Consider the following 13,370-nt stretch of genomic DNA (forward strand, 5'->3'; position numbering starts at 1 on the left):
AAGACTTAAATGAGTACAATAGTGTGAATGATGTATCTAAACAGAAAAATGAATGTTCATTTAAAACAAGACTCAGGTTTTACCATCTGGACTGCAAGGATATATAACCCTTAGGTATATATAGTAAAATAATTAATGATAACATCTCTGACCTGCAGGAAAATGAAATGCCTTCAGTTTAAGGTTTAATCTTGATTTTTAACCCCATTTTATGAACATAGCATGTGTTCTTCCAGACATGCTTTTCAAATTTCAGAAGTTGGCCTTCTTGAAAATGGAAGCTTTGGTATGTTGAAATACATTTTAATTGGAAAATGTTCTTTTTATCTGCTAAACTTTTTGTTTATTTGATAATCAAAAGCCCAAATTATTTTTAGTATCATCCACTTTTAATTACACATATTATTTCATTATGCCATCAACACACTGTTATGTGTAGATGTAGGTAATTAATTGCAGTCAATTAATTTGTTCATAAAGAGAGATTTTCATGCAAATCAGCTTTTATAATTGGAGCTAACAACATCCCAAGGTAGTCAGCAAATTAAAGAAATTGATGTTAAACCAAGACAGGTCATCTAATTTTGTGAAATGGCAGCTGTTAGCAGCAACCAAATGTCACGTCAGTAAAAAGGGAAGAAGGCAGTGGCAGAAAGTGGCTTCTTTTGTGCTTATTAGTACAGTAAATAATGATATTTGGTGGCTAATGCGTGATCTTTTTTTCAGTTCCTTGATGACACTGTAAGTAAAGCCGATCTTGAAATAAGATTAAATAATTCTATGAAAAATGCTTAGAAGAATCAACAAAATGTTTTGTTTCTACTTTATTGCTTTATGAAGGTGTCAGATCTCTGAAGTGAGATAGCAGTTTAACATTGAAGTTGTAGCAAGAAAAAATCTTCAGACATTGTAAATTTTAACTATAAATTAATGCGAAGATACCCTTTATCAACTCTGGCAATTATTGGAGGATTAAAAAAAAGGAAAATAGATATTACATGCAGTTCTACAACACTGGTGATAAAATTAATACATAGCCATTTTACTTTCCTTCCCTTTTAAATTTTTTTCAGAACATTTGCCTGCATTCCATGTTTACTTTTTGTTTGTCTTGCAAACTGCTTGGCACTTTCTGTGCTTGAAAAGAATTATAGTAAAATAGCTAAATTTTAAACAGTAAAAAAGTAAATAATGAAAGGGGTAGAACATTTTAACAGGAATAGAGTACGTTTGCAATATTAGGGCTCAGCCCTGGTAATACAGTAGTTTCAGTAATTTCAAAAAGCAAGCTACAGGTAAATAGTTCTCTGAGCTGTGAGTGATACCTTGAGAGTCTTGCCTCAGTTTTCTTCTGTTATTATTTATTTATTTTGTTATTTATTAGAGTTGTTTTTTCTTCCTATCAGAAGTTACGTTTTCATTGAAGTTCTAAAGAAATCATGCAAACCAATTTTTTTGTTTGTTTATAAATAGCCCCTTTTTAAATAAATATTTAAAGCAAGGAGATTAGAAATAATGTCTATATAATATACCAAAAGTTTATTGCTTGTGTGTTGACACACTTTTATAAAATGTGCATTTGCTGTTCCTACATATTTCTAGGGATTTTGCTATAAAGGATGTATGTTTAGTATTCATAATTCTTTTATTTCAGTTGATTTGAAAAAAGTATTAATATTCATTCTTTGTAAGTACTGTAATTTTTTTAAATATTATTTTTCTTATCTTAGGTAGCTTGGTTAATAGAGGACAAGGCAATATACGCAGCACTAAAACTCAGCATGTATCACATATTGCATTTGGATCAAAGATCCTTGGGCCACCTCCATCTTCAAACAGAAGTGTCAGTGCAAGGGTATCCAGAGAGGTAAGAAGGCTTAAATTACAAAAAAAAACCTGCTGGCACTTCTGTAAAGGAGGAAATTAACAAGTAGAGGAGTCACATTAAAGTTTTTTTTCAAGGATGATGTGAGGCTGTGTCTGGAGTACTATGTTTGGTTGTGGACACCCAGTGTGAGAGAGACTGTAACATCTGGTGGGGCGCAAGTAAAATGCTTGGGTGGCTACAGCACATGACATGTGTTTGTTCAGCCCACAGAAGAGAAGGTGAAGGGAGAATCTATTTGCTATTTTCAGCTAATGCAGGGCTGTAGAGAAGACAGGCCCAGATTCTTCAAAGAGGTGCAGTGAAAGGGCAAGAGACAGCAGGCCTGAATTGCAGGGAAGCTCTGACTGAGTATAATGATAAAGTGTTCAGCACTTGAACAGGGTCACAGGGAGTTTGTGGAATTTCAAAACTTTCAAAGATAACAAAACTTGACTGGAACAGGCTGATCTAATCTCAGCATTAGGCCTACAGAGGTCTCTTCCTACTGAAATTACTCTGATTTCTTATGATTCTTATTTTTCTGAATTTTTTGTTCTAGGCTATTGAAATTTGTGTGTGTGTGTGTAAATATTTTTCCTTATGATGAAAACTACGATGCATAGCAGAAACTCTGCGTTTTGGTATGCTCTAAGTGGATGATAGTCAGCCATACAGTAGCTCATGTGATGCTGTCAGTTACAATGCCAGGGAAAACAGCTGGTCTCACTCTGCTAGCAAACATACATATTTTAGGAATCTGGTTGGGACTACAATTTCCAGTTTAACACTGTGAATAAAGGACCCAACCAAAGGAATTAGGCTCTTCTGAGGAAGTCAATTGAAAGCTAAGATGTAAAATGAGATTCCTTTATCCAAAGAAGAAAGGACTCCTTCTGAGGTCTAGAATAGCCACAAGTTTCACTGTCTTTTTATCCAGATAGTGAATTTTAATTTTTTTTCCTTTTCTTTGCCTTGTTTCCCTTTCACTCAGTGAAATAAACCCTGCCTGTTACTAGACCATGAAGATTGAAGATACCACACAGAACTGTACCTACCATAAAGTTTCCTGAAAAGATAATACTTTAAAAAAAATATTTGGAAACATTTATTTGAAAAATAAGCTTAATTCAAAATGTGCATTTACCTTTGAGTATTTTGAAAGCTGTTATGTTTTTGTCTTTCACTAAGAAAATAATGTCTTTCAAGGTAACAAAGGCCTGGGGTAGCAAAAGTAATAGATCATGGCGACTTCAAAGTTCAGGAAAGGGAACTGAATCCGTACAAGACGTTGAGAGATTGGAGCTATCATTCTCACCATGCAATGATTCTTTAGATCAAGGAGGCAAAAGAAATACTCCCCAAACAACTAAAGATCTATGTCAAAATGGTAAGAGCAAAAGAATATGCAGAGTTCACAAACCACCAAAACTTTTGCATGATTCTGATTTCAGTATGTAAGACTTAATTCTCTGTTTTTCTAATCCTTTATCTACCTTGTTAATTACTGAAGACATTTCTATTAAATCATGGCTTATTCTCCTGTATGAGCTTGAATAAATGCTCATTCTCTCTGCAGGTATTCATATTGTGTTTGAGCCAGGGATCACCACCTGCTGGCAGTAGCCCCAGGTTATACATGTATTTCACTTTCCCTCATGCTGTGTGTATAACTGGGCTACTGCAGTGGTTCTTGATTATTTTGCAGACTTCTGCAAGCCTGTTTTTTATAACTTCTGTGGTTTGCCCTTTTTCCATACCTAGTGTTAAATTTTTACTTTCTTGTGACTGTCATATTCCTGCTGCCCTACAAGATTCCTGTGCCGTTTGGAAGATGTTTGTATCCCAGGACAATGCTCTGTATGCTGTTTTTCCATGCCTCAAGTAACAAAAGTACACAATATGAGTGTTCACAGGCATTTCATAAGCTTCTGGGTTGTATTTCAGACCCTGCAATTCAGACTCAGAAAACCTCTGAGAGTGGAAGAGCAGATTTTCAGCTCGCCTCACCACAAGGACCGTTAGCAGACAAGAACAGTCATAGAAGATTATCTCTAAAAAATGCAGCCAAAAACACATGGGAGATAACCAGCGGTATAGTGCTCCTTTTATGTTATTTTACATCTCAGTTGTGTTTGGCTTGGGGGACTATCTGTTGTAAATTTCAAAGGACCCAAAAGCAGTTCACATAAAATATAAATGCCTGTGTTGTGGGGGATTATGGAAATCAAACACCCTGCAACAGAATTGCTTTTCAGCATTGATAAAGATTTGCAGGATTAAGCAGAGTGCCAGAGCAGTGAATGAATAAAAAAAGGAAAATTCCATGCTCTCATGATTAAAGGGAAAGAACTAAAAATAATTTATTCTTTAAATCCCTATTAAATTTAACACTAAAGACTCCAAACATCGAAAGTATGAGAAAGTTTACTTGTACCAGGTAAGAGTTTAGGATATTAATTATGGTACCCATGTAATATCAGGGGTTTTTGTTTTGTTTTTAAAGTTCAGTGGTGAATTTACTTTTTTTTTTCCCCCTCCCTTATTCACAGAAAGACACCTCAGCTTATGTTTTTTTCCCTTTCACACCTGTCTGCCAAAAGGTGTGGATATTTTTTGTCATACAGTGTCAATCAACTTGCTTTGCATGTGTCTGGAAAGTACATTATTGTGGCAAAAATAGTCCTTGTCTCTGTAAAAAAAACTAGTGTTACTTTCTATTAAAAGGCATAGCCACAAACTTGTGAAGTGGGCAGACTACTCAGATCTGCTCAAAATTGACCAAAGAAATTTTCCTTCACACTCTGAGTTGTTTCCATTTTGTTTAATCTTTGGGATGTTTAGAAGCAGTTATATACTATGACAGTGTCAGTAATCCATAATTGCTATTATGGGGTTTATAATTTGACTGAAACAGATGCAAGATGCTTAGGCAAGTAGAGCCTTCTGGAGAATTTTTAAACTACTTCCTCTTTACCTGAATTGTGAGGATCCTGAGGCAGGAATCATTGTCTTACATATTCTTCATCTAGAACATCAGGACCTCTATCTAGTGCTAGAATTTAAGGAAAATTAATCATCACTTGTTAATTTATGTAAATATAAGTGATATGAAAAGACAGAGACTTAAGGCAGTAGACAGGCATGTCTGAATGCCCTATTGTAAATTCAGAAGCCCGGAACTGAGGAAGAAAGCTATGTATAAACACTGGTATTTTACTGTTTTTATTTGTGAGAATGAAAACTGTTTCTGTGTAGTCTTACTTGTGTGTATAGGCAGATAAATGCACAATGTGAATTTGTAAGGTATGATTCTCCAAACTTTTTTTTTTCCATACTTTGATCACTTGGCACTGATAGCTCAGTTTGCCCATTTCAGGTTTTTTTCAATACATGAAGATGTCTAACTGTATATAGATGACTTAATGGTTTCTTCATCCTGTAGTACTGGATTAATCTGTGTTGAAGAGCTTCCTATAGGCAACCTCTTCATCAAAGAAATTCCTCTTCTACGCTCTGTTCTGAACTTCTTCCAAACTCAGATAAACTTGACCTCAGAGAATGCTAGGCATTCTTTGATGAAATGTTCACAGGGAAGGGGGGGAAATTCAAAACCAGAAACACCTAGCAAAAAATGAGGAACCTAATAATTTTAAATAAAATTAAACCATTAAACATATACATCTGTATAAAATACTGTAAAAGTCATTTACAAAAGGAAGTGAAGTAAGTGTACCCTGACATCAGGTGAGAGAACAAAAACACTTGTACTCATTTCTGACCAAACTGTTTCATGTTTGCATTCACATTTTAAAAACAAATACCTTTCTAATAAAAGCAAAGAAGTTATTATTTCTATGATAACTTGTGTTGTAGCTAAAGTTTGTGCACACTGTCAGGATTGTAACCCCATAAACCTCAGGATCAGTGTTCTAGTCAGGAAACTCCCAACAGCTGATCTTACAATGACAAACTTGGTTCAGTGGTGATGACTCAGCCAAAAGCATAGTCCTGACACTTCTGACAAGGTGTTAATGTACATACACCTATGACAAGTCATTAGCACAAAACCACATTCCCCAAGGAAGTGCAAGCTTACATGGTTTCTGGCTCCCCTTTTATACTGTGGTCTAAACAAGTTGTATCAACGAGAATCTATCATACACTACTCTTCTCTTATCACCAGACATTTAGTATTCTTGAGCCTTGTGCAACCATGTCTATGGTGATCTTAGGGCACTACTGCACTTCTGCCATTAGCTTTAGTAAATATTAATTTAAATTTCATGGGGGGAGGGGAGCTTTCATAAGTGATTGTTCTTATTACCTTAGAGTTTAGTCACTGCTATTTATAATAATATCTCTTAGATTTATTATACACTTCAAATCAGCATGTCTTCTGTAGCAGGTATGCAGTACCTTTACCAAGGTAAATTGTTTTTAAGCAAGGGAAAAAATAAAACGAGTGAGCATTGTTTATAGTTTGCCAGTCTTACTTATGCAATGTTGAAACCTTCATTAAAATGTTAGGCTGCAATTAGAAGCTTTAGCATAAGTCTGACTGTGTAGAAGAACTAATTAGATGTTTAGGTGATCATACTTGCATTTATCTTGTTTGCTGTAATGTTGTGATTACATAGTAGTTTGCATATTTTGCTATGAAGATACTCCAAATTGTTCATCACAATTGACATGAAAATACTGAGTTAAAAAGAAATTCCAGTGTAGTTTGTGGTGGAGAGATAATGGGATTTGGTTTGGTCCAAAACACCCCATATCTTTCGCTTGTAGACTGTTAACAAAATGCTACACTGACTACAGGTTACAGAAGTTGCTGAAGTCCATAGCCAGTGTAAAATGTCATCTTAAAGCCTTACAGACTTTTCTATCTTCCCTCTGCATACTTCATTACGAATAAGTACTGTGGTATACAAACTAATATTTGTGTTTATCTTATTACTAACCCAAGTATATTTCAACATTATCTCTGGAGACTAATGTTGTTCTTTACAGAGAAGGTTAGACTAAAAAAGCAGAATATTCAGACTAAATATTATACAGACACTAAGTCTTTTAAAGTAGTTCTTTATTTCTGAAGTACTTTTGATCTGGGTAAAGACATTGCCTTACTCACAATGGTGAGTAAAGTGATGTGTAAGAATTTTTTGGATGTCTGTGACAGAGCCAGGAGTAGGAGTCAGGAGTTTAAGCTTCTAATTGCTGCTTCTTTAAACACTTGACAAAAACTGTGACTTAAGATATCTTTTTCATATTTTGATACTTCATTCAAAATTGACTTAAAATCTCAAAACCCAAGTGGTTTAACACCTTTTTTTTGCTTCAGAATTCATTATAAAATTTTATCTGCAATGACCTCTGCAAATTAAACAGCAACAACTGCATTACAAGTCATTCTAGAATGAGAATAGAACAAGTGAGACTGCAGTTAGAGAAGCTGGTTATTATTAAGTCACTAGGCTATAATAAAAATAAAGCCACTCCTCTCTACTCATTCACAGTCCTTTGTGCGTAAAAATTAGCAGATTCTTGTGAAGTAGGTTGTACACTAAATGTATAACCGTACCGTAGAGGGCTTGTTACAGTGGTCTGAGCTATTAGTGCATATTTGAAAACTGCAAAGACAGCATTATACTTGTCAGATCTAATTTCATGATGGGGGAAAAGACCTTCTGAATACTAAAGAAGTATATGTTATACATCTTGGTCTTAGTCAAGCCACTGCCATTGAAACCTAGTAAAACATGTAGAGATGAAATAGTGGAAGGGTGGGTGCCAGACTGGTCAGAAGACTGCAGAGTGCTGAGATTAGCAAAAACTGAAAAAAAAATCCAAAAGTTTTCTTAGCTAGGTAAGTTTTGAAGATACTTTTTGTTTTGAAAAATGCAGCAAGTTGAAAATTCTAATATCATTGCCTTAGGAAAAAGAGTTAAGAGCATTTTAGACTTAGTATCCAGAATAGCTGGGGGAAAGATCCTTTTACATACAGGAGAGTTGTCCAGCAAATTGAAGTTTGGGGATAAGTAACATTTTTGTGGCATTTCTGCATAGTGCTTTCTGGAGTTGCAGATGTGGCAGCATCTCCAGGGCCAAAGACATTCAAAACAATTTCAGGCTTGGTGGGCCAGATTCCTATTGGACAAATGATGGAGTGCTTTAAAATACTGATTTAGTGCAAGAGAGTTTTTTAGTCATGCTAGGTCACAAAATCAGTTGGGAAAAAAAGTTCCTGAGTCTTTTGTTCTCAAGCATTCTAATACTGTGTTCAGCTTCAAGTGAAAAGTTAATGAGAAGATCCATCTTTCATTTCATTTTTATAGGGGAAATGACTCCTTAAAAATGCAGCTTATATAGATACTAAAATATAGTGAAAGCATAAAAACTGTGAAATGGGAGTTCATGATTAATATTGTGTTTTCTCTTACTATTTCAGTTGTTTTATTTGTGTACAACCTTTCACATGTAATTCCAATTGCCTAAGAAAAATAAGTTGTTAGTGGGTGTGACACCATCTTGAGTGACCAAAGACAGGAGAATTCTGCTGTAGTATCCTCCTTTGAAACACTTGTAGTTATTGATCAGAACAAAAGGTCATTGGGTTTACACAAATGAAGTTTTGAATAGTCTCACTCATTTCTTGAGGCTCTTGAAAAAACTAGTCCAAAGTATTTGTAAAATAAATGGCATTACTTACATGTTCATCTTTCAAGTCTTTTATAAATTAAAAGCAAGGTGAGATTTCTATATATTTACAAAATAGACTTTTTTATGTACAATAGACAATGATCTACTAGATTGTTTTAAACCAGGATGATTATCTAATATAAAAAGAGTTTACTTGAAAAGCCTTGGGGCTTCTGACTATAGACGGTCTTCATGTAGAAATTGAAAAATAGTCTCTACTGGAACAAGTAGGTGCAAGCCATGAGTGTACAAGGTGTGTTAAGTCCCTAGTCTTCACTGGTTCCTAGTACAAACTAACATTTAGGATATTAACTGGAGTTTGGTAGCTTTAGCTATCTTTGGTAAACTGGAAAAATCACAGCAACCCAGTAAGGAGACAACTGTTTCTCCTGGCATCTTATTCTTCTTTCTTTTGCCTTCATTTGTGGTGGTTTGGACTTTTTTTCTCCCCCCCCCAAAGCTGCTGAATCTGCCTGAAGTGGTAACTATCTCTAACAAAACTAAAAAGAGTAGAATACCATAGTAAACTTACTGTCTTCTGTGATGGCAAGCATTTTATTATTGCAGTACTACTTTATTATTACGTTTTTAGTATTTTTTTATTGAGGCTTTTTTAATGTGGTTGCTGGTAACTTTGTTTTATGGAGCCAGAAAGTTTCAAGATCTAGTGAATAATCCACACCACACTACCTTTAATGAAGATAAGGGAGTATTGCATACTTGAGCAATTCTCCTTTTCTCAGATGCTATTTGAGATTGGTTTTAATCAATCAAATTGACATTTTTTTCTATACCATCATTCCAAACAGTAAAATATAAGTTAACAATAAGTCTATAAAAATGGCCTTTTCATGTTTATCTGGTGCACTCAATCTTTAAATCCATTTCTGTAGTTTATTGTTTGTTTTAAAATTGGCAGATTAGTACTGCCTGTATTCGGGGAAACTTAGTGAAACAGATATCTTCATACATTTTTCATGTCACACTATTTTTCATCAGAGCTGTAGTTTGAAATTGAGATTTAAGCCATAAGTTCTGGACATAAAAGAAAATGTAGAATTTCAGCAATAAAGAAGCAGCAGATTGTAATACTATGAACTTTCCACCAACTATGTGTGATTATTTTTTTTTTAAATGTCAGCCACAAAAAATGCCTATAGAAAAAGATCGATAGCCAAATTTAATAAAATTATGTTTTCCTAGAATGAAATTCAGTTGAACGGTTTCAAATCTTAACAGCTAAATAGTTTCAGATTTTCAAATTGCAGGCTTGCACATCATATATCATAGCCTGCAGATTTTTTGAGCTGTGATCTGGAAACGTTTTGATTAACCTTGCCTCATTTAGAAAGCAGCCTGATCTTCTTTGTTGCATCCTTGTCACTCTTCCAACTGTATAGATCTGATAAGCAGAATGTTTCTGTATTAGAAAAACTTATTTTGCTGTATAACTTCCAGAGAAAATGAGAGTGATCAGGGTAACATACAACTTACATATTTGGCATTAAAATAAACATTGTACATTTCAGATAAATGGGTGTTTCCAGAAAGTTTCACTGAGAGTGTTCAATTGGATAGGAGTGAGCAGTTTGTAGCTACTGAAGATTCAGCCTGCCATAATTTAACCTCACCACAGAATGTCTCCGTTGAACATCACAGCAATGAAACAGGTGATCACCAAGTGAATAATAAAGAGATTTTCACATTTTCATCAAGACCTCGATCAGCTCCTCATGGGAAGTCTCCAAATATGTCACCAGAATATTGCATTTTCCCTTTGGATTTGAAGCAAGACAGTAACGGAGTACATGGGAAAACCGAAATTGAAGATGACTTTCAAGGAACTGACAGCAGTGAAGAGGTAGGCCGCTTTGTACATGTAATTCTTGATAAAGTAGTCTTCATCCTAAAACTCCTAAGATGAGATTCTGTCTTCAAGCTAGACAGAGAGGATAAATCATCTTTTCCCCATACACCTACAGAGGTAGATTTGTCTTTGTCAGGTTGCTGTGTCTAACTGGATACAGGAGTGAAAATGCAGGTGTATCCTCTATAACAAGTGGGCTTAAGAAACCTAACTCTACTTTAGCCCCTATGCTAACAGAGACATGTGAATATTGTGCACCATTACAACAAAAAATATTTTAGGAAAGCCTGCAGCATAGATTTGAGCGAGATCTAAGTCCATTATTGTTGAGCAAGAGTGCAGTAAATAAGGCTTCATTGTGCATAAAACTGTAAGCAGGGACTCTTTTGCTCATAAACATTGTTGAAAGTAAATTAAGAAATTTCAGCTTTTTAATGTCACTTGATTGGTATTTCTGCTTTATATCCTGTCTGAGCTGTGTCAGCATCACCAGCTTTAATTCTTTTGCAATGTGGAAATCTTTCAGCAATAAAATTAATGAAAGAAAAGAAATATTTTTTTTAATAAATGTATCAGCTGGTACAATACAGAAATTCACCAAATTGTCAATGCACTGAATAGTTGCATTGTGTGATTACAGTAACTGCTGAAGTTTCTGCCTTTATGAACATTATACTGTATTTCATTTTTAATTATAAAATCTGTTTCTTAGCATTCTAATCTGTTGCTCATAGCTGAGAAATAAAACGCAACCAAGTTACATATAGCAAGATGGATTGAACTTAACTGCTCTATATTCTGTATTTCTGAGAAACCAAATTGCTGATGCTAATTATGAGAAATAATTATTTTCTTGGGTTTTTTTCTGTAGTTGTGGGCATTTTCCCATTATCTGGGGCAGTGTATTATTTATTAACTTAAACCCATAAGACTTTGTTATTTCAAACAAAGTTCCAGAATTTCAGAATTAAGTGAGTTTAGTCAAGCTAATGAATGGTTCATGAGCAGTGCTATATGGGATACCATTCTGAAGATACAGAACTGTTTGGATTTCAAAGAATTTGTTTGTCTATTATGCTTATGAAAAGCCAGAGAGATTACTGCAGAAGTTAGGTTAAGGAAATATTTCCATAACCTAAGAATTATGGAAGCTTTCCAGCAGTGTCATTTACTCAACTTCAGTAGTTTCAAATTTGATTGCTGCCTTTTTTTTTCTTTTTTTTTTGGGGGGGGGGGGGGGGCGGGTATTCAAGTCCTTTGTAAAGATGTGTCTCCAAAGCAGTGTAAAAATGACAAATGAATATTTCTGAAGAGGTACCAAACAGTAAAGGCCGTGCTATGGTAAGTGAGCGAAAATAAAGAGTCTTAAAAAACACAGTGCATATGGCATCCTTTAACTGATGAACTATAAAGCAAGACAAATTTATATAAATTAATCAAAAGCTAAATTAATTATTAAACTTTGCTGGTGCTTAAATCTTTATTGAAGAGATAGCTAACCTTCCATGTCATCATCCTATCCCAGAGATCCAGTGCCAAGCACACAAAGAGAAAGCAGTAGCCAAGTACTCCTGCTTTTACAGCACAAGAACAACATTGGGGGACTACATTAATGGTCATTCTAGAGGGTTGATGCAAGAGAGACTGGTAGAGGATCCCTATCTTCTTTAAAAAGATTTAAGGTATTATATAAACTAAAAACTTTTCTTTGACAATGTGCCAGAGGTGTGCTAGGGAACAGCCTTTGTTTCATTCATTATCGTTGGATGCAAACTGCATTAAATAGTATCGGCACTGCAGCTGGAGATGCACTAGACTTACAAAGCTAGAAGATAATTACCTTAAACAAATATACAGCATGCTAACAAATTATCAAGAGGTTTTTTTCTCAGTCCAAGTACTACATTAGTAATTCATAGTTAAGCCTTTCTTTCATGTGAAAGGAGTCACTGAACCAACAAATTACTTAGCAGTCATATTTTGCCCATATTCATCCTTTTCCTTGTGCAGAGACATTCTGTGTTGCTTCTTGAAGTCAGCTTTATACTGATAGTCTGGATACACATTTAATATTCACATTGCTCTACTCTGCATTACTGAAGTAAACTAAAAAACAGTTTTATTTCAACCACTGAAAATACAGGAAAGAGGATCCTGGAAAAGCCGTGATAGCTGAACATAAAACTCCTAACTTAATAGTATCTATTTTAGCACAGCTTAAGGTATCTTTGCAAAATTACCAAAATTCTTTAGCCCAACCATAACATGTTTCCCAGTCTACTTCACTTACATGACAAAATATTTATTTGACTAAGTTATGCTGAATCTTGCAGTGCTTTTTAAAAATACATTCGTCTTACATGCTGAAATAAGCTACATTGTTACAGGTTTTCACACTATTATTGTTTCTCATGATCATTGTAATACAGCTTTCTTTTGAAATTCAAATATATTGTTTGTGTATAACACACAAGGATATGTACATGCTCTTGAACTATATCAAATAAGATAGATATCTCAACCTACAATTTAAATAATTGCATGTGAGCATAAATTGCCTTTCTCCTGGAAAATATAAGTAAAACTTAGTTTTAATTAAAAAAAAAAAAACAGATTTTGCATATCTTTGTAGTTTAAATATCTCATACTGGTAAAAAGTCCAAAAGTTTCAAAAGTTTTCCTTGGGTTTTTTTATGTTGCTTCATCATGAATTAAAAAATTATGATTAAAAGGGCTAAATCCCTTTCATCCTAGTCTACACTTGAAGTTAGTGGAACTGCAAAGGAGAATTATGTACTTTTTAATGAAATCTGTGGAAAATCAGTATTATCTACAAAAAGTATTTACTTAATTGTAAAATGTAAGAGGCAGGTTATGCATCAGGATAAATTTCAAACAAGTGAACATTGACTATGTTGCATATGCTGAGAGCCATAA

The 13,370-nt window shown here is 34.5% G+C and overlaps 1 protein-coding gene across 1 annotated transcript in view; it reads left to right on the top strand.

Annotated features, from left to right (window-relative positions):
• The window catches only part of LOC104835392 (chromosome unknown open reading frame, human C3orf67), an 84,319-nt gene that overhangs the window by 33,202 nt on the left and 37,747 nt on the right, over positions 1 to 13,370 (top strand). The window contains exons 8-11 of the mRNA XM_010573345.1: positions 1,731 to 1,867; positions 3,074 to 3,254; positions 3,812 to 3,958; positions 10,096 to 10,427. Of these exons, the coding sequence (XP_010571647.1) occupies positions 1,731 to 1,867; positions 3,074 to 3,254; positions 3,812 to 3,958; positions 10,096 to 10,427 (797 nt within the window). The remainder of the gene's footprint in view (positions 1 to 1,730; positions 1,868 to 3,073; positions 3,255 to 3,811; positions 3,959 to 10,095; positions 10,428 to 13,370) is intronic.

This window comes from Haliaeetus leucocephalus, unplaced genomic scaffold (assembly GCF_000737465.1).
Source record: "Haliaeetus leucocephalus isolate CR32 unplaced genomic scaffold, Haliaeetus_leucocephalus-4.0 Scaffold2, whole genome shotgun sequence".
NCBI lineage: Eukaryota > Metazoa > Chordata > Aves > Accipitriformes > Accipitridae > Haliaeetus > Haliaeetus leucocephalus.